This window comes from Papio anubis, chromosome X (genome assembly GCF_008728515.1).
Source record: "Papio anubis isolate 15944 chromosome X, Panubis1.0, whole genome shotgun sequence".
Lineage (NCBI taxonomy): Eukaryota > Metazoa > Chordata > Mammalia > Primates > Cercopithecidae > Papio > Papio anubis.
In genome coordinates, this window is record NC_044996.1 from 133,941,821 (window position 1) to 133,966,576 (window position 24,756).

The 24,756-nt window shown below is 42.8% G+C and overlaps 1 protein-coding gene across 4 annotated transcripts; it reads right to left on the reverse strand.

Annotated features, from left to right (window-relative positions):
* Nucleotides 1-280: 280 nt before the first annotated feature.
* MSL3 (MSL complex subunit 3) lies at nt 281-17,322 on the reverse strand. 4 transcript variants are annotated; one of them, XM_021932861.2, is made up of 13 exons: nt 17,168-17,322; nt 15,659-15,741; nt 15,103-15,198; nt 14,669-14,769; nt 14,027-14,106; nt 13,356-13,478; nt 12,613-12,773; nt 11,677-11,835; nt 10,295-10,557; nt 7,332-7,441; nt 3,758-3,857; nt 3,316-3,400; nt 281-1,047 (listed from the first exon to the last, which is right to left on the reverse strand). In XM_021932861.2, the coding sequence occupies exons 1-13, from the start codon at nt 17,267-17,269 to the stop codon at nt 948-950; spliced, it is 1,563 nt and encodes a 520-aa protein (XP_021788553.2). In that variant the 5' UTR covers nt 17,270-17,322; the 3' UTR covers nt 281-947. The 4 variants fall into 4 exon arrangements, with proteins under 4 accessions (XP_021788553.2, XP_031516397.1, XP_031516398.1 ...); XM_031660537.1 differs by lacking the exon at nt 17,168-17,322 and adding an exon at nt 16,759-16,919; XM_031660538.1 differs by lacking the exons at nt 15,659-15,741; nt 17,168-17,322 and adding an exon at nt 15,292-15,507.
* Nucleotides 17,323-24,756: the final 7,434 nt, after the last annotated feature.

A 24,756-nucleotide genomic window follows, 5' to 3' on the forward strand; every position in this document is an offset into this window, starting at 1 on the left:
GACTGCAGAGACTGTCAGTTGGTAATGAGGGAGGAGGAGGATAAACTGGGGTTGGCCCCAGATGAGCCCACAATGCAGCAACAAGACAGCACAGAACTGCAGAAACTTCTAGGAACCACTGTCTGGTCCTGCTGCCAGGTGAGGCAAAACCAAAGAGGGATTTAACAAAAAAGGCACAAAGGAAAAACAAAATGAAACCTAAAGTTATGAGTCAAAAGGTTACCCCACTGTTATCCTGCATTAAAGAGGACAAGGCCAGAGTGAAAACTCTCTCTCCTGGTTCTTTCAAACAAGACAGGCTTTATTTAGATCACCAAAAATAACATTTTACAGAAAGGGAACCATAACATTACACAACAAAGTATAGCCCTAAAATCTCAAACAAGAAAGGCAATGCTTTCTTTAGATCACCAAAAATAATGTTTCACAGAGAGGGAACCGTTAGAAGCAAATGTATAGCTGCAAATTTTCTTTTGCCATCAATATCGATTCCCTCTAAAATACTTCGAGACTACTTTGTGGTTTCCAAGTACAAACTAAACCTTGTTGGACAGAGTTGCTCAGCTTCATCAAAAAAATAAAACCAATTTGCACAAAATAAAAAATAAAACATAAAGAGACAACGTGGTTCTTGCTAACTAACTGCAATGTCTACTGAAATGGCCTAACCTATTCCACGAACCTTTCACTGTGAACATAGTTGCTTTTTCCTTGCCATCACAGATGGCCTGCACAGTAACAAGTGTCGTGTCAGAGCACTTTCAGGCACCCAGGGAATCATTCCTAACAGAATAACTGCAGTATGTGGGCAACTAAAACAACAGAGCCCCAAGGTGGGCACTGTGTTTGTGCTGTGGGTAAAGACCCACCACCTTGTTAAGTTGTTCACCTGGAATCCAGAGCGCCAAACTAGACAGAGCAGTTGCTCTTACAGAACCATCAACATTTTAATAAATTGCCCGGGGGTTCTTGGTGCTGTAATGTGCCTCACAGGCAGCGACGTAAGCCGACTCTGGGAAGAAGTCATCATGGTATTCTGCTAAAAACCTGAAAAGAAAAAATAGCCCCAATGAGCACCATACTAACTAAGGACTAAATATCATCAAGCAAAATATTGACTTTCAACCTACTAACATTTCAACTGTTTTTTTGGTATTAGGAAGAAAAAAAATGACTATAATTTTGATCTCTCTATATTGATTATTTTCACTGCACTTATCCAGCTTCTATGTGAATTACTACTTATCTGAATGCCTTCACCATCATCAAGTGTACAAATGGAAACAGAACCTACACTCCACTAGGTGGCAGTCTGGTTATATAAACACTTCTGTGGCGGGGGGAAGCCCGTGAATGTTTCTACATTTTTCTGTTGTTCAAACAAACTATTAAAAACAACAGATTATAGGCTGGGCACGGTGGCTCACACCTGTAATCCCAGCACTTTGGGAGGCCGAGGCAGGCAGTCACGAGGTCAGGAGATCAAGAACATGCTAGCTAACACAGTGAAACTCCATCTTTACTAAAAACACAAAAAAATTAGCCAGGCGTGGTGGTGGGTGCCTATAGTCCCAGCTACTTGGGAGGCTGACGCAGGAGAATCGCGTGAATCTGGGAGTCGGAGCTTGCAGTGAGCCACGATCGTGCCACTGCACTCCAGCTTGGGCGACAGAGTGAGACTCTGTCTCAAAAAAAAAAAAGAAGCAAATAAAATAAAAAATAAAAAACGATTATAAACAATAAATCTCACTTGAGAAATGTACATCATTTATATGAGCAAAGCCACACAAAAATTGAACAGAACAACTAGTAATGGCATTTGGTGTCCTAATTTGCCATGCCAAAAGATGTTACAGTTCTAGCTGACAGTAGCAAGACATAGAAAAGACTCATATGTATCAAGACGGATGTTAAAAAATGTGCTGGTCATTCAAGAGTCTGCAATACACAGATGATATCTTGACTCAAAATTCAACTGATTTTGCCATGGAGGGCTAAGACATTCTCATATGTGCATTATTCACTAATAAGCACATTAGCCTTATGCTTGCTTCCCAGTGACTCCCACCTGCCCAAATTCCTAAAAATGTACAAACCTTCTTTAGTATAAATTGAGTCAAAACTCACTGGATAGCTAACTCATTTTCTTCTATGAGTGTACTCTTTTTATGATCATTGAGTCCATTGATTCTGGTTGTTATCTTCGAATACATTTTTAAAACCTCTTACTAGGTTTATTAATAAATCCTCCTAAGTTACTTCCTAAAATTCTAATTTCTATTTTGTATTAGGTATGCATCAAAATAAGCAGGATTTCCTATGCTATCCTGCAGCTGACTCTTCATATTTTCTTGGCACTATTTGATTTCAGTTTATAAAATTTTATGCCAAACAGAGTTGTGGGTTTTGTTGAGGAAGAGGCTGGGAGGGAAGAGGGTATTTTGGAAACTTGTTTCCAAGAAAATGTTGTAAAGTCTAATTTCACTCATGGACATTTTATTCAAAATGCCTACATGAAAGGATCTCTTAAAACCACAAGACAATTTCCCTGGCTGGGATGCTGTCCACTCTGTGGTAAATCCTACTTTGATGAGTCAGGGTGGGGCCTGGATACAAGGAAGAGATGCTCCTTAAAGAGAAGGAAGAAACAAAGTCAGGTAGCCAGGATGAGCTGGGTGAGGCAGGGGAATGACTAGCCTTGAAGGCCAAGGAGAGGAAGTGGTCCACAGGCATCATCTGGAAGGGAGAGGACACAGCAGAGCCTCAGGTCAAATGATCCTATTAGATAAAAAAAATGACTGGCTTTGTCAGCTGCAGGAAACAATACCTTTGTCTGAATTCATACATGACAACACAGACGAGGGGTCTTTTCTCTTAATTCTAAACACCAAAATCCAACCTATACATGCTACTATTTACGTTAGTTTATGTACATGCAACAAAGGAAAGTCCAATGCTTGAGGTACTGTTGAATAAAAAAATGTAAAACTAAATTATCATCAATCTCAATCACTTCTACTTTAGAAAATTTATTTTCTATGTATAAGGTTTTTTAATTAAATCCTTCTAGTGAGACAAAAAGCTTCACCTCTGTACAATGAATGCCCCTAACTCAGAAACCAGAGAAATTATGGAAAAAAGAAATACCAAAAAAACCCACTCCTAATTCCCATTACGGTTAGAACCAACCATACTTAGGTAATACTTCTACTATTTAAAATACCACAGAGCTGACTTCCCTATGTGCTAAAGAGAAGTTCAGAGAAGCCACATATATGGCAACAGATGTAAGTTTTGACAAAGTAATAAAAATACCTCAAAAAGAGATCAAAGTGCTTCAATAAAGCCTTCAGATTCTTCTCAGAAAAGGACATCTTTCCAAGGATTTCCGGAAGTTTCACTGCATTAAAAATAAAGGTAAAACCATTCACAATTAGTAGAATCTGACAATGCATAGGATTCACTCAGGGAAGGTCTGGGCCCCTCCTTATCTCTATTGGAACTGAAATTAACATCCACATTATCCAACAAAACCCCAAACTCTTACTGAACAAAGACAGTGTAGCAGTACAAATATTACAAACATAATTTTTATGAAATTTAAGATTCATTCAGTGCCTTTTGATAGGTTACCTTTGATTTTTCTTAGATCTCCAAATTTCTTAGACAATTATAGCCCAAACCACAAGGTGTATAGAAAGCTAACAAGAGAATGCAAAATGAAAAATGGAAAGAAAGCAGGAATCAGGATTCTTACCAAACAATCGCAACAAATGTTGTGCCCCATAAATGTAAGAGGGTGGAGGCGGCTGGTCACCTGGCGGGTAATTGTCAGGCACAAGTTTCCAGGAAAGGACCTGGAAAAAGCACGAATTGAATTGTTTTTGTCACTCTTAATGGAGACACTTCCAACCACCTAACAATTATGATAGTAAATTGTACGTAGAGAGGAAAAAATAAGCCGTTGTATCAAAATAAACACAAGCTTACAAAAAACAAAGATGAAAGGCAAAAACACTTAAAATAGATTTAAAAAGTCTTTAATTTCTTAACTTGCAACAGTTATTCCCTATAAATAACTCTGTTTGGGTTCTTTAGCCCCTTTATTGAAAATCCTGCCGCATGGCCAGGTGCGATGGCTCACACCTGTAATCCCAGCACTTTGGGAGGCCAAGATGGGTGGATCACCTGAGGTCAGGAGTTTGAGACCAGCCTAGCCAATACATTGAAACCCCATCTCTACTAAAAATACAAAAAATTAGCCAGGTGTGGTGGTGGACACCTGTAATCCCAGCTACTTGGGAGGCTGAGGCAGGAGAATCATTGGAACTGGGGAGTCAGAGGTTACAGTGAGCCAAGGTTGTGCCACTGCACTCCAGCCTGGGTGACAAAAGTGAAACTCTGCCCCTCCTTCCCTCCCCCCACCCAGAAAAAAGAAAATCCTGTTGCACTAGAGACAGAATGAAGCATTAAAAAGTAATCCATAGATGTTCTGAATAGTATTACTGTTGTTTCAAGATTCCTTAATTTCTGGCTGTTAGATTCATTATGGAAATGAATTTGAATTTTTTAATCCTTGAATCAACTGAAATAGACTTCAAACCTGATAATTGATTTGTCTTCATTCTGAATTTCTGAACTGTGGGTGGACTTGGGGCTTTTGTTAAAGGGAGAGTTGCATTTCAAAAATCTCTGATGAATTTCCGTAAAAGTAGTTCAGTAAATTATAGAACCAGAGCCTACTCTACGCAGCTGCTACTTTGGCTTTTGGGACGTCATATTCAATATGAAAACAGTCAGACTGCAGAAAGCCCTCCAGCAGACAAAGCAGAAAGGTGCCCCCACAAACTCAGAAATGCTCATATAGTCAGTTTAACAACATGAAACTGCCAGAAGCTAATAAGCACCAAGGTGGCCCTGAAGGATCCAGGACAAAGGCCTAGCTTCACTTCGGCCCCTGCCTAGCCAGGCCTAGATTCTCGCTTAGGTCTCCACCAGCAGCGCCCACTTCTGCACTGTGGAGCACTGAGGGAAGGGATCGTTCCAGCAACTTTACAACATCTCCAGCATCTGCCCAGTGCACACAGCTGAAGCTTTGGAACCATTCTGAAAGTGACTCAAAGGAAACATACAGGACTTTGCAATCTCAGAGGCATGAACAGCACTTGGCATGTACAAAAGCAGGTCATCTGGCTCTACCTCACTCACTCAATTCTGTGTTTCAAGGCAGTTTATAACCTTCTATTTATGAAGACACATTTTCCAGGGGGAAAACAGTAGGCTTCTAGTCGGGGGAATTCCCAATGGGGTATGTATGGGAACCATCGATGGGTCTTTACTGGCATGCGCTGGCCCAGACCAGCCCCTAGTACTGTGGAGCAGTGACTAGTACTGAGAGAAAGAGCCCTGGTCAAAAAATACAGTGGCAGAGGTACGTAAGAAGGTGGGAATCCACGAAGGTCTCATGAGTCCTTGTGAGAGTCGCCTGAACCCCAACCATTTCCCAGAAAGCACTTTTAAACTGTAAGTTGCAGCTGTACCTATAACCACTAGATGGCGCATTCACACTGCAGACCAGTGTGGGAACGGCCCTTGACAACTCAGATGCCCCTTAAATTCACGATTTCCCTTCAATAATAAAATTCGCAGTGCATTCTTATCTGAAAAACGGGCGTGTCAGAGACTGCTTGAACTAGGGATTTCCTAACCTACCCTCAACAATCATCATAACACAAATTAGGCTTTCTAGATTCTCTATGGGGTCAGCCAACTGTAGCCCCTGGGCAAGTCCAGCCCAATGCTCGTATGTTCAAAATGGTTGGGGAAAAAAAATCATAATAATATTTTGTGATATGTGAAAATCATATGACATTAAATTCTCAGTGTCCATGAATGAATTGAGGGGGCAGCACACAGAGCCATACCCCTTTGTTTAAGGCAGAGCCACGTCCCTTTGTTTATGGCTTTGCTGCTGGAACAGCAGAGTTGAGCAGTCTCTGGAGAGACCTTAGGGTTCACACTACTGAAGATAGTTATCATCTGGAAGAAAGTTTTGTGACCTCTCTTCCCATCATCAAGTGCTGTTTGCCTAGGTTGGGCACAGTGGCTCATGCCTGTAATCCCAGCACTCTGGGAGGCAGAGGTGGGAGGATCACTTGAGCTCAGGAGTTGGTGACCAGCCTGGGCAACATGGCAAAACCTAGTCTGTACAAAAAATGCAAAAATTAGCCAGGCCATAGTGTCTTGAGCCTGTAGTTCCAGCTACTCGGGAGGCTGAGGCAGGAGGATCGCTTGAGCCCAGGAGGTGGAGGCTACAGTGAGCTAACATCCTGCCACTGCACTGCAGCCTGGGTGACAGCATGAGAGTGAGACCCTGTGTCAAAAAAAAATGTTCTTTGCCTAGCAAAGCCATTTTCCCCTGTGCAACTCCTACTCACTTAAAAAAAAAAAAAAAAGAAAAAAAAAAAGAAATCTCACCTCCTAGGAGACTTTCACAGAATTTGCTGATAGACTGAGATGTCTTTAGAATCCCTGACAAACTCACCACCTACAGATCACCTAATGGGCCTTAAAAATAGTTTTAAAATGAAAAGTTTTCCCATCTCTCAAGTGGAAATCTGGTGGCAAGACTGATCTCGAGAATTCAAAGTAATTGGGTTCAAGAGTCTGGCACAGTGGTGGCCTAGAGCACATCCCTGAAGGGACAGCTATTGGTATTACTGTTAATGATGGAGGGGAATCAAGTATTTAAAGTTGGAGTCAGAAAACTACAGCCTGCTGGTCACAGCCTGCCCAACTACTGCCTGCTTCTATATTGCCCACAAGCTAAGAGTGGATGTTGTATTTTTAAATGATTGAAAAACAAACAAAATTTTCAAACACATGAAAATTAAATGCTAGTCAAATTTCAGTGTCCATAAATCAAGTTTTATTGGAATATAGCACACTCATTTTATTTACATACTATCTGTGGCAACTTTTGGAGTTAAGTAACCTTGACAGACACCATATGGCCCACAAATAGCCTAAAGTATTTACCCTCTGGCCCTCTGTGGAAAAGGTGTATTGACATCTGTTCTATAAAGTAAAAATACTGGCATTTCAATAATTGCACTTATTTAAAAGATAATTGTCAGTGTAGGGCTGAAATCCTAACAATTTTCTCGCTTTAGAAACCAAAACCCACAGTGTTAAGCATAATCTTACGTACAATTTTGTTAATGTTTACAGTAATAGCAACATGATGCTTCAAGAACCTTGACTTCCACCTATAGAATCAAAGTAATCACAAATGAAGGAACCATTGGGAACAAACATCAAACATTCTTTACCTCATTTATTTCATTAGTTCTTCTCCCTTCAAAGCCAGCAAACACAGCACTCCCTTCCTTGCTAGGAGTCAGAGGAATAGGTGAAGATGATCTGCTATGCACAGGTGTTTCTTCCAAAGAAAAACATGAAATTATTCACACAGCAACTGAATTAAAGACTGCCTCAAGACTGTTAAAAACTGCAGAACATAAATCTAAACTTGGTTCTCAGAACGTACCAACCTTTAACAATAAGACTTTCCTTTTATAACACCACCTGAATTTTATTTGGTTAAAAAAATAAGGAATAAAGCACTGACACATGCTACAATGTGGATGAACCTTAAAAGACTAGACTTAGTGAATGGAGCCAATCACAAAGGGCCATATACTATGTTTCCATTTATATGAAATACCCAGGGTAGGCAAATCCAGAGAGACAGAAAGCAGCTTAGTGGTTGCCAGGAGCTTGCAGAAGGCTAAGTGGGGAGTGATTGCTACTGGGTATGGGGTTTCTTTTTGGGGGTGCTAAAAATGTTCTGGAATTGACTGTGCAGATGATCGCACAATTCTGTGAATACACTAAAAACTATTCGATTGAACTGTATATGTGAATGTGTCAATAAAGCTGCTAAGTGCCACTGAATTATTCACTTTATAATGGTTAATTTTACATGTGAATTTCACATCAATAAATACAAATAAAAAAATAAAAAATACAAAGAGAAACAGAAAAAGATAGCACTTTATTTTGTAGCACTTTTAAAAACACTGTCTTTTTAAAAATTTTCCCAGCTGACCCTTTTCAATCTTCAAGCAACCAATCCTTATTACCCACTTACATACAGATGATTCCATTTATATGAAATGCCCCAAACTGGCAAATCTATAGAGACAAATAGATTAATGGTTGTCAGGGGACATAGGGAGAGGCAAATGAGTAACTGCTAGTCGATGTGGGGTTTCTTTTTTGGAGTGGTGAAAATGTCTGAAACTGATTTCAGTGATGGTTGCCCAACTCTTTAGTTTTGCCCAACTGAAATTATTTTGTTAGTTATCTATCAGACAGTGTGGTCTCTTTGTGTCGCCCAGGCTCGACTGCAGTGGCCCAATAAGAGCTCACTGCAGTCTTGGACTCTGGGCCTCAAGCGATCCTCCAGTTTCAGCCTCAGCCATAGCCACAGCTGCAGCCTCCCAAGTAGCTGGGACTATAGGTGCACATCGTCACACCTGGCTATTTTTTTCTTTAAGAGATGGGGTTTCACTATATTGCCCAGGCTGATCTTGAACTCCTGGCCTCAAGTGATCCTCCTGCCCCAGTCTCACAGGCATGAGCCACTGTGTCTGGAGACACTAAAAACTTTAAATGTGTGAATTTTAAGGTATGTGGATTATATCTCAATCAAGCTGTTTTTAAAAAGCACGTAACTTTGTTTTAGCACTTGATTATTCAAAGGGCTTCTCTTAAAGGTATGTCTTCTTCAACTCTGCCTTTCTGAGCTTTCTCAATCTTCAAAGAATCAGCAAATACTTTCACGCACCTGGAACTATGCCCCAAAACTGAGCTGTGATGGGCTGACACAATCAACAAGTCAGTCCCTTCTCTCAGGACCTTATGATATGGCAGGGACAGGATGTACACAAGGAAACGGGCACCTGAACACAGAATGGCACTGTGATGACAGTTTTGGGAGTTCCAACAGGATGATGCTTAGAAGGACCCCTGAAGGAGTCAGCACAGCAGGAGGGGCTGAGGGAAGAACAGGGCACAGGTCATACACAAGATATGCCTACTGGGGCATGGGGATTCGACTCCAAATAGTTTTACACTGACCTTAGCTTTGGAGGTGTTTTTGATATTTATGAGGGGTGTCTTAGATTTCACAGCCTGCGAGCAGCTGAGCTCTGTGAAAGGAAGGCAACTAGGCTTCCATCTCTGCAGTTGGGTGCTTGGCACCTGCTGGTGTAGCTCTGTTTCCACCTCCACACAGTGTACCGGTGGACAGGCATGCAAGCTGCCTCCCCTACTGCTGACTTCCTAACTCACTGAGCCCGCTAGGCACCAGGTGGCATCGTCGGCCCTGCTGCCATCAACTTTCCATTTCACACGTTGTTGGCAGTCAAGGGTGGAAGCATAAAAGCACAGAGCACCCTGTATTTGATTTGTGAATGAGATCTTCAATGTAAAGTGAATATTCCTAGTAAGAGCGCTTCATTAGCACAGGCTAAACAACCAGATTTTAATTAATTTGGGAAAAAAATGCCTGGTTAGTGTATAATAGCTAATGTTAGTTTCCACAGTAATTGTATCTGATTCATGACACCTGTTTTCGCAGTTTTTGACAGTTTAAAATGATTAATTAGCAGTGGCTTACTTCTAAGTTTTATACTACAGCAAATCAACCTGTGTGTATTTTGGAAAAAAAAGAAAGTTAACTCTTGTCTAATTTATTTTGCCCATTGAAACATTCCAGCTGAAAATCAAGGTGAGCAGATCTGATGGAGTTTGAGTTGGGCTGAGAGGAGGTAAGAAGAGATTATGGAAATCTGAGCATTCTTACTTTGATATTTTAGGACAGACCTTTCCAAATTAACTTTAGAATGGAGAGACTACAGAGATAGAGTACAAAGAAAACAAAAAGCTAAACAACCCATTAGAATTGCTCATTTTGAATGCTTCGTTAGGCCTAGCTACACAATATATAGAATTCTGGTAACTCAATTTGCTCACAATCGGTAGAGTGATGGCAAAAAAAGGCTGAGGAAACAGCCCAGTCCTGCCTCCACCACAGCTGCACTGCAATCTGCGCCAGGTGCTTCAACTGTCTACAGCTCCAGGAAGCAGGCAGCATTAACAGCACTTTGGACATGGGAATCACACGCACTGTACATAAACACGTAACTTCAGCACCATGCCTGGCACTGACTAGGCACAAGGTACACGCTGGCTCTCCCCGGCCTGGAGCACCCGAGAATGAACCTACTCTTTTCCAGGTGCAGGAAGAGCTTGGGCATGCTGGCGGACGTGTCCTGCTGCCGGCGCTTGGGCTGAGGTGAAGCGCTGCTCTCGGAAAGCCTGTCACTGTTGGCACTGTGGCGCGTGGACCGCCTCAGAGACTGCAATGCTTCTGGCTCAGCTTTGCGCCTTTTAGGGGTGGCTGGTTCACCAGTGGTCGGCTGACTCTCTGTGGACTGTGGCGTGGATGGATTCAACAAAGGTGGGCTGGGAGAGAGTTCCTCCTGGCTCCTAGGGAAGATGGAGAATGTCACACACAGCTGGCTCAAAGGGCCTTTCCAGAACATGGAGTGCTTCTGAAGACACGAAATGCTCTCTCTACTCCAGGAGGGTTGTAAATATGTACATAAGTCACTTGGACCCTCTCCATAACTCTGCAAGGCACCCCCAGTGAGTCCTGCAGGCCTCTCACCTGGAGTGAAACTGACATGGGGAAAGGGAAAGGAGAGAGACACTATCAAAGGAAGGATGGCTGAGAGGAGATGGTGGCCAGGCGGAAAGAGAAGCTGGGGAGCCAATAGCCATGAAGCAGAGGGAGAAAGGGAGGGCAGGGCAAGGTGGCCAAGGCAAAGGGCAGCACGCTGCAAGTGGGAGGTTATCAGTTCACCTGCAGGCAGTTTTGCAGCACAGCAGTAGATGAAGGCAGACGATAAGTGGTTAACAGAGGAGACAGATGAATGGAAATCATGAGAACAGACCACTCTCTCAGGAAGAGAGGCAAGAGGGAGCGAGCACAATACCTTACAGAGATTAAGGGAAAGACTTTAGGTTGCAGGATCCCCCTCCCTGCCCCCTCAAAAAAGAACAGAGCATGCTTGGTAACTGAGGGAGGAGAAGTGGTGACATCGCAGAGCAAGAAGAGAAGTAACTTTTATTGAAGGCCAAAGTTTGCAGGCCCTGTGTGAACATTCCCATTTAATATTACTAGCTAGGCTTGCCTTCAGTCCATCCCACACCTGCAAAAGGAGGAGGCTCCTAAGGAACCTCTGCCACTAACACAAACAGCCAGTGAGGGGGCTCAATTCAAACTTGCCCCTTCCACTCTCCTCAGCCTGTGCTCTCTTCACCCCACCCCCTATCATCTTCCCCCAAAATGGGGTAGCTGCTCATCATCCCACCTAAGTTCTTTATGCTGGGGTCTTCACTTGGTAAAATCTGCCAGAGCCATATGAAAGTGAAATGATGACTTAGCTTACCCACGAAAAAAGAAAACCTCCAGGACACACATTTTCATTTCCTTCCCTCCTCCAAACATGTTGGTCCACACTATCAGATTGAACTCTTCAAAATAAGGATCTTATTATTGTACTGCTGACATGTGAGGGTGAAAGTGCAGGCTATATAACTTACCTGTTAGTGCTTGTGGCACTTTCCTTAATGGGAAGAAAAAACTTAGACGAAGTCACCTTTTTATACTGAGCTTGCTCATATGGATAGAGTAAAACCAACGGGAGAGTGTAATCAAAGGTTATTCTTAATCCATCCACCATCTCCTTACAAAGGTCAACACTGGCAGGATTAAAAAGAAGAGATTACAGACACAATTAAGTAAGAGGTACTTTCCAAAATTTCACAATGAAGTTGCCGATTTTTAATAGGGCAGTTTGAAATCTAATCATTATATATTACACCTACGTATACACAAAATGAAATGGATTTGTAGCTGTCAAGATTACATAGGAAAACATAAGTGCAGAAAGTACAGCAGTCACTTTACCTTACCCCACTAAACACAAATAAATACGTTCAAGGCCACAGAGGTGTCCAGCAGCCTGTGCTGCAAAAGTGGACAGGTGGACACACCCCTATCACTGCAAAATGAAACAGCCTGACCCTAGTGAACCCCTAACCCTTGCTTTAACTCCAACACTCCACCTTTCTGCCTCTTGTCCAGCTGGGTCATGCATGCCAGGCAGGATACAAGGAAGCTTTCTCTGACTGGAATGAAAATCTGTTTGTAAACAAGCTTTGAGAAATCCTTACTGTCCATTCTGGTGCTTCTCAAGGAAAGTTCTTGCCCTAAACAGTATCACCGAAAAAACTGTCTCTGTGCTGAGGCAGTGCACTTTCAATGCATCCATGTCAGATGTGTAAATAGTTATTGAAGTACTGAAGATTTCACAAAAGTGACAAGGTTTTAATATTAGATGATTCAATGAATTATCAATTATTAAACATTAAACGAATTCAAAATAACTGAGTAGAGACAAGTGTCACCTATTCTAAATGGAAGCCACCTCTCTAATACAGAGAGAACCACAAAATACCAAACATGCCAGTACTCACTTCTTTTCTGCTGGGATATAATGCACGTTCATGTTGGCATGTGGCATAACGTGATGGTGACGAGGTCTCTCATTGGCTGAAAAGGCTGCATTGATAGCAAAATGCTTCACATAGGATTCCAAAATCGTTATGATGTTGGTCTGGCATGGAAGTTTCACTAACTGTTAACAAAAACATAGACATCTGATGTATGCATCCTAATGTAACAAACCACATATTCCAAGAAACACTGGTCATGTCTGTACCATTTTTTAACTCAAAAATAAAGCAAAGCCAATTCTGTTTGAATAGAACTTCTTAAATATGTTTGCAATCTCTTTGATCTTTTTTCCTCTACTGATCATAACCTTATGTTGATTACAATATTACTTTTTTGAATAGATGTAAGCAGTGATTCTTAAGCTTAGTGATCTGTTAGAACAACCTGGGGGATTCCTTCAAGTATACCTGCAGTTGGGCTCCACCACAGATCAATTAATTCTTAACTTCTGGGCTGAAGCACAAGCAGCAGGATTCTGGAAAGCTCCCAACACAACCCTAATGGGCAGCCAGGGCTGTGTGAGTTATAATTTAATCAGCTGCACAGCACCACTGGCAGAGAACTTTAAAACCTGACTCAGACAAAGCTGAAAAATATAAATTTCATTCCTCCAAAATTCGTTATTGCTTACGTCTATGACTGCAAAATATGGCAAAATGAAAACGCCAAACAAATCAATGTTTTATGCATTCTCCCTACATACCCGTTTCCTCCTGTTAATGTAGTAACAATCATCCTCCAGCTGCTTCTTCAGAACTTCAGGGATTTCTATATTTATTGTTCTTTCTTCCATTTCCCTTTTTGTTTGAAGCTCTGGTTCTTCTTTCTGCAATATCAAAATTCCATTTTTAACTATTTAAAACAGTAGGAGAGTCAATATCCAAGGAAGGCCTGCTATGAAACAAACCCAGCTAATCCTCAACAATCATAGTATGCCAGGTGTTCTAATTAAAAGTATGTTAACGGCCAAAAGTTAACTTGTTTGGCGGCACTAAACACAATGCAAATATGTATTTCATTTCTTTCCCATTTAAGTTTACCAGTTGGATTTATACTAACTTTGGAGGCAGGCAGAAGACATCACAGTCTGTAGACTCCATTAAAAGAAATTTATCATTATAAAACAAATTATTTGACTGGAAAGAAAGATAACTATAATTTGTGGAAACATTTTAGGGGCATAAAGAGCCACTGAGAGACTCATACGGTGACTATAAGGGTTGTTTTTCTTTAAATGTCAGATAAAAATTTACATTATTGGTTTAAAAGATGTATCTTTAGAAAACAATTCACAACTGGAGTATTTCACTGTGAACTTTTACCACTAAAATATACAACAAAGAGAAAGTTTTTACAATAAAAACTTTATACCACCTCAGTCTTTTCTTCAATATCACTTTCTTCACTTATTTCTTCATCCTTGTCTTCACTACAGTCAGAGGAACTGCTTAATGCTAGGTGAAACAAAAGCACCTGGTGAACTTGCATTATATACTTCACCAACCCTTATGTCTACAGATCTTCACCTGTAGTGCAGGTGCTACTGGAAATAACAAACTGCAATTCCATGTATTTTTAAATGCCAAACACAAATGCTGTATCTTTCACAATAGAAATTTATTTTGACAACCAATTTCAACAGATGCAAAAATCACACAAGCTAATGATCGGAAAGTGTTTTCTCAGTTAGGATCCTACAGTTTCCTGTTGCAGTCATAAATGAGACTAAGGTCTGGGAGGTGCCAAAAAGAGAACAGATCCCATGAGAACACACCCGTGAGGGGTTTGTACAAAGATGCTGGCTGAGAGGGCAGCAGTCACAAGCATGACTCTGCTAAGGTGCTATTACTGACTTATCGACTTATATTGACTGCTACTTTAATTGTCAAAAATAAATGGAGCAAATATTATACATAATGAGCTTGAAGTGTTTCCCTGTCTAGAATTTCAATGAATCCTTCTCTCAGTCTAGGTGGAAGTTCTTTCAGCCAAAGAAAATGAAGTGAAGCTACTCACAGTTTTCATCATTTTCATCTTTTTCTTCAGTGGGGAGGCCTTTTAAGACAGAGTCAACACCAGGCAACCTGCAGCGCTTCTTCTTTCTTCCTGTGCTCCTCCTGAAAAAGAGTAGCAAACAACTGAAATAAATTTTGACATTGAACTCTTGAGTCCTGAGATCAAAACAAGATATAATAAACAATGAAATACATTTGAAAAATCATTAAACTTCAGAACATAAATGGTAATTTCCATTTCAGAAGATTATACAATAACCAATCTGAAAACACTAAGGTTATTTAGAATACCATAGGAACACTCTTCCTCTTACACATTTTAAATATGTAAAATTACTTAATAAATATTTGTCATTTTATTACTATCATAAAAGTCTAAAACACTAAGAGAAAACACAATGGATAACATTTATATCTTGATTTGTGTATTCTTACAGGCGAGCTACAGCTTTTCTTGCCAATTTACGCTGTAATCTACGATTTTCATCGGTATCACGAAGCACATGATCTTCGGCTGCCCATCTATCCCAGCTAATTGAACAAAAAAGGAAAATTCAGTACTTTAGTTTGATATAAAACAAAGGCTAACAGTACCTCAAAGCAATAGAAATGCCCCAGAATTACATTTTAGAAAACGATTTAAATATTTTAAAATCACAAAGAGGAGGCAAATAAACTGAAAAAGTAATTCATTCAGACAGAGAAACAACTAGGGTTTCCAGAATCACCCAGACAGAATTAAAATACAATCGACTTAAAAGTAACTATTCCTCAGAATAGGCAAGTTCTGGTAACAAAGTAAAAACAGGAAATGAATCAAACTTCTCTACAAGTTTTTCTAAAACTTAAAGAAGTTTGCAGTGTTACAAAGTAAAAACAGGAAATGAAACAAAGTTCTCTACAAGTGTTTCTAAAACTTAAAAAGAAGTCTGCAATGTTCCTGTGCTGCAAAGACAATCAATTTTCAGTCTGGTTTAACAAGTTCACTCACCTTCTGTTCCAACCATTAAAATGGATCAGATATTCTGGGATCTTTCTGCCTTTTTCGTCTTTCCCAACAATAACATCAACAATCTGAAACCAAGAAATATTGCCCACAAATGATAGGACATACAGAAAATTAGAAGTTACATCAGGAAAACTAATTCATAGACCCCTTTTTAAAGAAAAGAAAGCATTCTCTCCTCTTTTAGACCGAGAGCTGGGTTGAAATATTTTTCCTTTCAATTATCATTTTTCCCCCGAGTGGACGCCTTCAAAATAGGAAACATCCGTCCAACCACCCCGTGATTGGTCTCTGAGTGTGAGACAGTGTGAGGCTTCTGAAGCCATTGGCCGGCCGATTTGTCACTAAGGAAAGAGTCCAGGCTAGATGAAAGTTGCAGCCCTGAGACCTCTGGGAGTTGTAGTTTCCTGGGCTCCCCTATATCCAGTGCCAGGACGGCTGGCTGGAGACTCTGGAATCCCTCCCTGTTGTGTCCCTAGAGGGAAAAACTAAGACTAATGATGGGGCGTGTCGCCCCGTGAGGAGGCTCGGGGTCAAGGAGAAAGAGGGACAGCAGACGAGGTTAGAAGACAGGAGCAGCAGGGGAGGGAACTGAAGGCAGAATATGCTCATCCCTCTGGGATGTCCTTTAGCATCCCTAATTAACAGAGCTGTCCAGACATCGCCAAAGACACACGTGGGACTGCCCTTGTCTCTGCCGCCTAAGGCTTCGCCCAGGAGGCCCTAGGAAGCCAAGTCTCTTAAATGAAAGCACCTGGGTGCTTTCCTTGGGGAACTGGGAGACCTGCTGCCAACTCCTGCCCGCCACCCAATTCTGAGGAGCTGCAAGATGTGGCTCAGCTCTCGGAGACAGGTGGACCCGCCCAGGGCGCGATTCCCATCAACTATGGTCAGACCCACGTAAATCCTTCAGAGTTTGAAAACGTAAAAGCTGCAAGGCCCTGGGGTACGAAAACACTGGGCCAACCTTGCCCTCGGGGTGGGGTTCACGGCCTACAGGAAGGATGGGGCCTAAACTGGACTAGGGTCCCAGGGACACAACGTCGCAAGTCAGCGGCCAGCGCCGTGGAACTATGAATTAGAACCTGGATCGGACGGCCAGGGCCGTCCCACAGGAGCCCACCCGGCACTGGGCCGCAGAGGAGGAGAGATTTAACGCGAAGACAGAAACCGTATTCGAGAGGCCTCCTCCCTCAGCGGCCACCGTTGCAGTCCGGGGCGCAAACGGTAGCCCCGGTAACGCGACAAAGCACGGGCGAGGCTCCCAACCGCGCGTGCGCCTCCCGGCCTGACGGAAGGAAGTGGAAGCATCCCAGACCCCGCCCCGACACCCAGGCGCAGCGCCCTGTGAGCGCCCCCTGCCGGCTGCACCGCTCCTCGCAGGCCGAGGAGCCCGGCCGGTCCCTCAGCTCCGCGCGGCCGTCCGCCCCCGCCCCCGCCTTCGGTCCCGGGTCCCCCAGCCCGCGCCTCCTCCCTGTCCCTCCGCAGCGGCACCTTGGCATCGTACAGCACTCGCGCCTTGGTGGGGTCAGGCTCGAAGCACAGCACTTTCTCCCCTGAGTGGAATTTAAATTTCATGCCCTCGCTCGCGCTCATTTGCTCATCGTGGCGGAGGGCGAGGCTCCGGGGCGGGCGGAGCGCGCGCTGTGGGGGAGGGCGGGCGGGGGCGGGGAGGCGGTGCGCCGCGGCCGGGGGGGGCCGGGAATGGCGGAGGCTGCGGCCGCCCCGCCCTCGGCCCCTCCTCCGCCCGCCCCGAGCCGCTGCGGGGACCTCGGAGGCGCCTGGCGCGCGCGCTCCCGCCCGGGCGCGTCCCCGCACGTCCCCGCCGGGGCTTCGGGAGGGGTGCCGGCGGGGAGCGCGACCCCCTGGCCAAGGTCTACCGGCAGGACGTCTCCCGTCGCCCCCATGGGAGAGGGTTCCCGCGGCCTCCAGGCTGCGCCCACGTGCGCGCAGGGTCGTCCGTCGCCCCGAGCGCCCGCTCTCCGGCCCGGGCGTGGGAGGCGCCTAGGAAGAGAGCCGATCTGGAGTAGGCACCCGGCGGCCGGGAGGCTGGAGAAGGCGTCTGCCCCCAAGAGCTCCCTGGCCGTGCGCGCCGCGTCAACCCCCTTGGCAGAGCCGCGCGCCGATGAGTGTGGCCACGCTAGGAGAACGCAGCACTGGAGCTGGCCCCAGGCGGGCAGTGGCCTCGGGCGAGGGCAGAAGGGCACTCCGGGCAGTGAATAGAACACTTGCTTATCCCTTCAGAGGACAAGCCGGTGGCAGGCTTGGAGCCCCCAGTGACGGGGTGAGCAGTGGGCAGTGAGGCAGAGGGGTCCTTAAAGGGTAGTTGACATCTTCAGTGTCAGCTTCTAGCGTGACCTCACAGCCCCCAGCATCCCCGGAATGCCCCCCACGGTCTATCTGCTCCAATAGACTAAAAATTCCCTAAATGGAAGGCGCCCTTGAGGCCGCTATCAATATGGTACCTGTACAGAGTGGGTGTTAAGTAAATACTTGATGAACGAATGACAAGTGATGGGAGACTTGAAGGACAAACTTCCAGGGACAGAAAGGACGGTGCTGGGTTTTTTCTTTTGAGTTTTGGAAAGCTTTGGGCAGTGGTACTGGATTAGGACCGGGCTGGAGACCAGCTTCCAGGCTAATCTCTGCGGACCTGGTGAACTTCCACTACTCTGTTCTAGCCTCCAGAAAGTTGCATTTGCTTCCCTTCCGCACACTTCCTTCACCAGGTTCCTGGTATACATCCTTCACATTTCAGCATGGGTATTGCCAGCAGAAAAGCCCTCAGGCTTCCCAAGATGAATCATAAAGCCCTGAGGTGTTCCCTCCCAGGACTCTGCTTACCCCTTTCTTGCGTGTACCACTGTACTGTAGAATGGATTGTTCATTTGCAAAATGCCCTTATTAAGACGGTAAGCTCTTTGAAGCTGGGGATAGGGGTCTTATCCAAGTCATGGCGTATTCGTGGCCCATAATCAATATGAAATGAATGAACAGATTCATTTAGGAAATAGAACCCACAAAACTCGGTGGCCGGTTGGAGAGGAAGGAAGGCCAATTGGAAGGAGAGGGAAGGAGGAATCTTGGGAGACTTCCAGGTTTTCTGGCCCAAGGAATTGGGTGAGTAATAGCTGCATCCGCCAGAATAAGGGCAATACAGAGGAGTTAAAGGTTGGGGCAAGATGGTCAAATGGCCTTTGGGGTAATACAGTGCAGAAACTAGAACTGGAACCATGATTCCTCTCCAGGTTGTGGTTTATCAGAGATGAGAACAGTAGATGGTGGTGGTCCCCACAAATGGCAGGGGCAGCTTGGAAGCACATATAATTGCACGTTCTGTGTAAACCATAACTGAAGTATTCACCTTTTTATTTTTCCTGCCCGTGATTGGAGAGTTCTGCTCCAGGCTTTACCCTTTCAGGATTAGGATTTTAGATGCTTTCCTTTGTTTCTCCCCATTTCCACCCTTTCTTATGTCATTGAGGAATTCCTCTTTCCCTGTCCCTCTAAAAAGTCCAAGAATGCAAAAGCCTTTAGGAACCTAAAAGTTACAAAGCCTGCCAATGGCAGCACCCCTTACAGCCCTCCTCCAGATTAGGATCCATTAGAGAGGGCTACACCCTTAATGCAGGAGCATCATTTTTTCTCTCGGGTGTAAAGGTTAAGAACATGGCCGGCTCTGCAAACCACTCTCCAGGACCCAGTCCCATGCTTGTCACTTTCTAGCTTGTGACCATGGACAAGTGGTTAGTCTCTTTGTAATGCACTTTGTTCATGTTTAAAATGAAGGAAATAGTAGCTTCTACATCGTAGGGTTTTTTTAGGAGTCAATGAGTCAATTCAGTGTACGTGGCTTTGCGTAGTGCTTGACATATAAGTGCTGGGTAAATATTTGCTCTTAACATCAGGCATTTCTTATCTGTTTCTCCGTGTCCCCCATTCATTCATTCATTCATTCATTCAACAAATATTTATTGGACCTCCTGTGTGCTGGTTGCTAGACACACAAAGTAGAATACATACATTACCCCCGTCCTCCCAGAGGGCACATTTCAGGAGGGCAGAGCAGCAAGCAATCAAGTTCAGGCCTTATGTGCATACCCTAATAAAGCTGGTGTGGAATAGAGGAGACACAAGAGCTTACTTCTCTCTAGGAGGAGGGAGAGTGTCTGGAAAAGCCTCAGAGAGGAAAGCAGTCTTGAATTGCAGCTTAGGTGTTTTCCTCATTTTCCAGTTTTTGAGGTTTGGACAGTAGTTTTGTCTGTATTCGGGCATGATTAGAGTGGTCTTGTTTTTATTGGAATTAAGATAACCATTAAATCTTATAACAAATCTTTTTGATTTCTCATTATAGGTCACCTAGGGGTCACTGACCTACAGGAATTCCTTCTCTTAGCAAGGTGAGTGCAGTGCCGGATCCAGTTAGTTGCGTCCCACCCCCCGACCCCCCACCGCTGGCAGAGGCCCAATTTTGTTCAAGTGTTTGCCATCCCACATTGTCAGAGCAGACCTTCCACCAGGGCTCAGGCTGGAGTGAAACTTGATCGGGTTAATACAGTAGGACTCACTTCTGGGTATACATTTGGAACAGCTGGGGAACTTTGAAAACTTTTAAAAATACTGTTGCCAGGAGTTGGAATTTTGTTTCCAAAGTTCCCAGGTGATTCCACTGTGCAGGCGGGGCTGAGAACTACTGATCTGAACCAATCCGGGAATCCCCTTCCTCTTACAGTGATTGGTTTAAGTATGGTCATGTGATACACTCCTGGCCAATGAGAAATTCTCATAGCGAGTTAAAATGGGGAACTGTGAGTGCTTCTGGAAAATATTTTCCACCTGCCTCCCTCCAAAAGAAATACATTTGGCATAAAGTCTCCTTTTCCTCACTGCGTTTTATCGTCTGCGTCAGAATGCGGGGTTAGGGAAGATGTCAGTGCTGTAGCCACCTTGGCATCACGGAGCTGGCCATCATCACCGAGGCTCTGAGAATGAGAGCCCAAGGCTAGCACTCCCTCACCTCGGTCACTGGGGAGCTGTTGAGCCCCTGACGCACTGAATTAACTAATCCTGCTGCCTAACGCCAGACTTCTTGCTCTGTAACATAATAAACCTCCATGCAGCAAAAGCATCCTGGTCACGCCCCTCCTGCAGTTGTAGAGTTAGGTTATTGGCATCTGGCATGATGTTTTTTGCTAATTTTGGTGACACTGATGAGATAGACTTCTGATGGTGAGAATGCATTTTGCCATGGACATGTAGACGTAATTGATGTTGCATTTGAAATATCGTTTCACAGGTATTCAGTATTCAGTAGGCTTTGGGAATGAAGGGTAAACCTAGTTACCATTTATGATATGGTTTCAACTAGAATGTCTGTTTTAGCATAGAAACAAACTTTAAATGAATTTCTGGAATAACCCATTTATAGAGTTAAGAACAATCTATGACCTTACAACTTTGACCTTAGAACTGGATGACCTTACAATTAGATTTTTTTTTTCTTCTTTTGGTCTTAGGTAATATACAGACCTACATCCTAAAAAGGTATCTTGTGGTTAACGAATATTCTGATAAAAGTTATAGTGATCCTTTTACAAAACTTGCAATGCTTCTTAATCCTTAATCTCTGTTGGTGCTTCTCAGGTCAAGTGGAGTTGACTTGCATTGCTTCTTGGCTTCCACCCCTAATTCTTCAGAAGTTATAGGGATGTAATTCCAAGGGAAAAATCAAGCTACCTAGATTGTGGTTATATTATGAAGAAAGTGTTCCAGAATACTGCCGTCAGTGCCCTCCAACCGAAGACCACTAGGAACACACTTGTTGAACTTGAGTTGAACAAGTTGTGTATTGTTTATTTCAGCCAGGGAGACGGCGCGCCATGGGAAGTTGTGGGGAGCCTCAGTGAGGGATTTAGAAAAGGCTTAATGGAAGACTTGAGCTTGTGTTAGGTGATTTGGTGGCTTGAAGCCGTTCTCCTTGGAAGGAGTAAAGGAAGTAAGGTTTTCCTCTGCGTTTGTTAGTGTCATGAAGAGGGGATTTTAGGATTCGATATTTGATTACATCTTACTTAGGAGGAGGAAAGAGCAGATTGCAACTGAAGCTGTGATTGGTAAAGAAGTGGCTGTCACTCATATTAGCCAGGGACTGTTTTGGATTTTGTGGTTTGGACAGTAGTTGTGTTTTGCCTGTGTTCAGGCATGATTAGAGTGGTCTTGTTCTTGTCATGCTCCATCATGGTCCCTAAGTGGTTTCACCTGATACTCTATGACATTGTTTATGATCAGTAGAATAGCCAGGCCCAGCTGTGCATGCCTGGCCAGCTCCCGGATGTCAGAGGTTGCCTAGTTTTTCCTCAATCATTAAGGTTTATTGAGTGTTTGCTATGTGGTAGGCATTGTGCTAAGCGTTTGACATATTCAGATTCAGTCATTCTCGAAACCTTAGGAGGTGGTATTATGATCATCCTCACTTAACAGAGGTAGAAACAGGGACCTGCATTGCTAACTGACTTGTCCAAAGATGGGGCATGAATTCAGGCTGACACCAAAGCCAGTGATGCTGGTAATCACTCCTCTCCGCAAAATGTTGTGACTGGGCTTGGGCTGTAAGATTCAAGACTCAAGTCACTGTCACTTTATAAATAGCAAGAGTATTAACATACATGATGTCTATCTTGCACTGGAAGGTAATCACAAGTTTGAAACAAAGTCCAGCAGCATGCCTATATTATGAAGCCATTTAAAGTTATGTTGTAGAAAGATATTTACTAACATAGAAAAACTGTGAACAGTATGGTAACAGACAAACACATTAAAAAACAGAATTTGTGTGATCTGAGGAGCTTTTTACAGCTGCAGCTTAGACTCATTGAATTGAAATATCAGAGTGGAATTCCAGCATCTGTGAATTCAAAAATTGAAATTCTTACTGTACAGATGAAGCCCAGTATTCTGTTTCAGGTGTAAACTGAGGAAGGTACTTGTCAGGCTTTCCTGTTGTATGATCAACAACCTTAATGGGTAACATTCAGGATATAATTGGGTTCTGATGAATTCAGAGCTGTAGAATGTGGTCAGTTTGCACTTTTGTGACACTGTACTTAGGTTCAGTGGATACTTTTGAAGATGGAGAGAATGATTATTTACATCTATTGGCAAGTTTGAGTAAAGCCACCTTGGGCATAAGATTTGGCCCAGGTGATAAGCTTTAAAAATAACTTTAGGTCCTCAAGCTTCTTATTCAAGATTAAATATTCAAAGTTGAGGTTTATTCCATTTAACAGAACCAAATAATAACTGCAACTATTTATTGAGTGGCTACATGCCAGCTTTTCCACTTGTCATATTTTTTAGCCCATAAACAATCCTCTGAACTAGATAATTATTATCTGCACTTAAAAACAAGAAAACTAAGGCTCAGAAATGTTAAGGGGCTTGCCCAAGGTAGCGCATGAATAAACGTCAGAATGGCAAGGTGTTTTCCAATCTGGTTCTATCTAATATTCATGTCCCACTTTCTCCATTTGTTAACATCCCAAGTTTTACAAGCTTTTAAAACTCTTGTAAAACTCTAAGGAGGTTTCAAATATCTCTGTCTTTGTACAGCTACGTAATCAATGCTTTCTGCACCTGTGACATATCAAATTAACACAAACACAGAGAATATTATTTGCATTAAAAAGGGTACTGAACTTGCAGTCATATAATCATTTTAGTCTTCATGAGATTGAACCATATCACCTACAAAAGCCAGATTAGAAGAGTACCCTTACAGCTGAAATTCCAGGGAAATTTACACAAAATCATTTTCAAAAAGGTTCAAAATATGAAGTCGGGTTTAAAAAATGTTAACTACATGACAACTTTCAAATGCCAAGACCTCTAAAGCATGAAAGCCTATTTGAAATTTGGCAGAAGAATTTTAAAAGGAAGATCGAATGTCTTATTCACCTGAAATTTGCTTTACTTAAGACTCACATGATGTTTCTGAGTAAAACAACCGTCCTTGACTAATTTCATATAAAAACGACGATGTATTATGAACAATAAAACTACTATTAATTGTACATTATGAACTGTTGGTGAACCATGACAGGGAACAAAATACACATAAATTTCAAATTTTGCTGTTGAAACATATTCTGGAAATTATTAGTTTCTTGGTCATTTAAGTGTTCACATTTCAGTGAGTGACTCTTAAAAACAGTATTCTCTGTTTTTATCATATTTGAAAAGTGGCTTTGTCATCCTTGTAATTAATTTTTTTTTAAAGTTTTTGAAGAAAGAGCGGTACAAAGAATCAGGCTACATTGAGTATTTATTATTAGCTTTCAGTTCTGCCAGGAACCATGGCTAGATACAGCTTCCTTTTTACTCAAATCTATAACTAATGTTCGTAAGATATCATATTGACATTGTTTTTTGTTTTGTTTGGGGGGACAGTTTTTGTTTGTTTGCTCTTTTAGAGACAAGTGTTGCTATGTTGCCTAGGCTGGAGTGCGGTGGCTATTCACAGACACAATCATAGTGCACTACAGCCTCGAACTCCTGGCCTCAAGCCATCCTCCCACTTCAGCCTCCTGAGTAGCAGGGACTACAGGCACTTGCCACCTTACCTGGCTGACATTGTTTTTTAATACAGAATCTCATGAGGAAATTACCATATGAGTCTATGACTAATGGATCATGAAAATATTAGCTCAATTATCAGATTAAAAATTATTGACCTAAATTATCCTTCATTATACTTGGATTATATGTAGTAAAACCTAAACTAAAAATGGTAATTTTTAGATCAAAAAGTAACTGAAAATGATTTTCATATTTTAGTTTCCAGAGATTAATAATTTACTACAAAGATGACTTTAAAACCTTAAAAATTCTAAGAATGTACAGTGACTTTTTTTTATCTCACCCCTAATCTTACTCTGATGATTGTCTCCAATGACAATCATTATTCACAGTGATGACTCTGAGGTATTGTCACTTCTTTTTTCATGCCAACCAAAGTACTGGATTCTCATCGTCATCGTGTGAATTGTGTTGTAGTGACTATATTATTCTGTCTTGTTAATTTGCCATCT

Excerpts from the sequence above, each read along its gene's own strand:
- MSL3 (XM_021932861.2), bottom strand. The coding sequence starts at position 17,269 with ATGAGCGCGAGCGAGGGCATGAAATTTAAATTCCACTCAGGGGAGAAA. Across the intron at positions 15,742-17,167 it reads GAGTGCTGTACGATGCCAAG|ATTGTTGATGTTATTGTTGG; the intron begins GTGCCGCTGCGG and ends TCTTGGTTTCAG. Across the intron at positions 11,836-12,612 it reads TATATCCCAGCAGAAAAGAA|TGTTGACCTTTGTAAGGAGA; the intron begins GTGAGTACTGGC and ends TAATCCTGCCAG.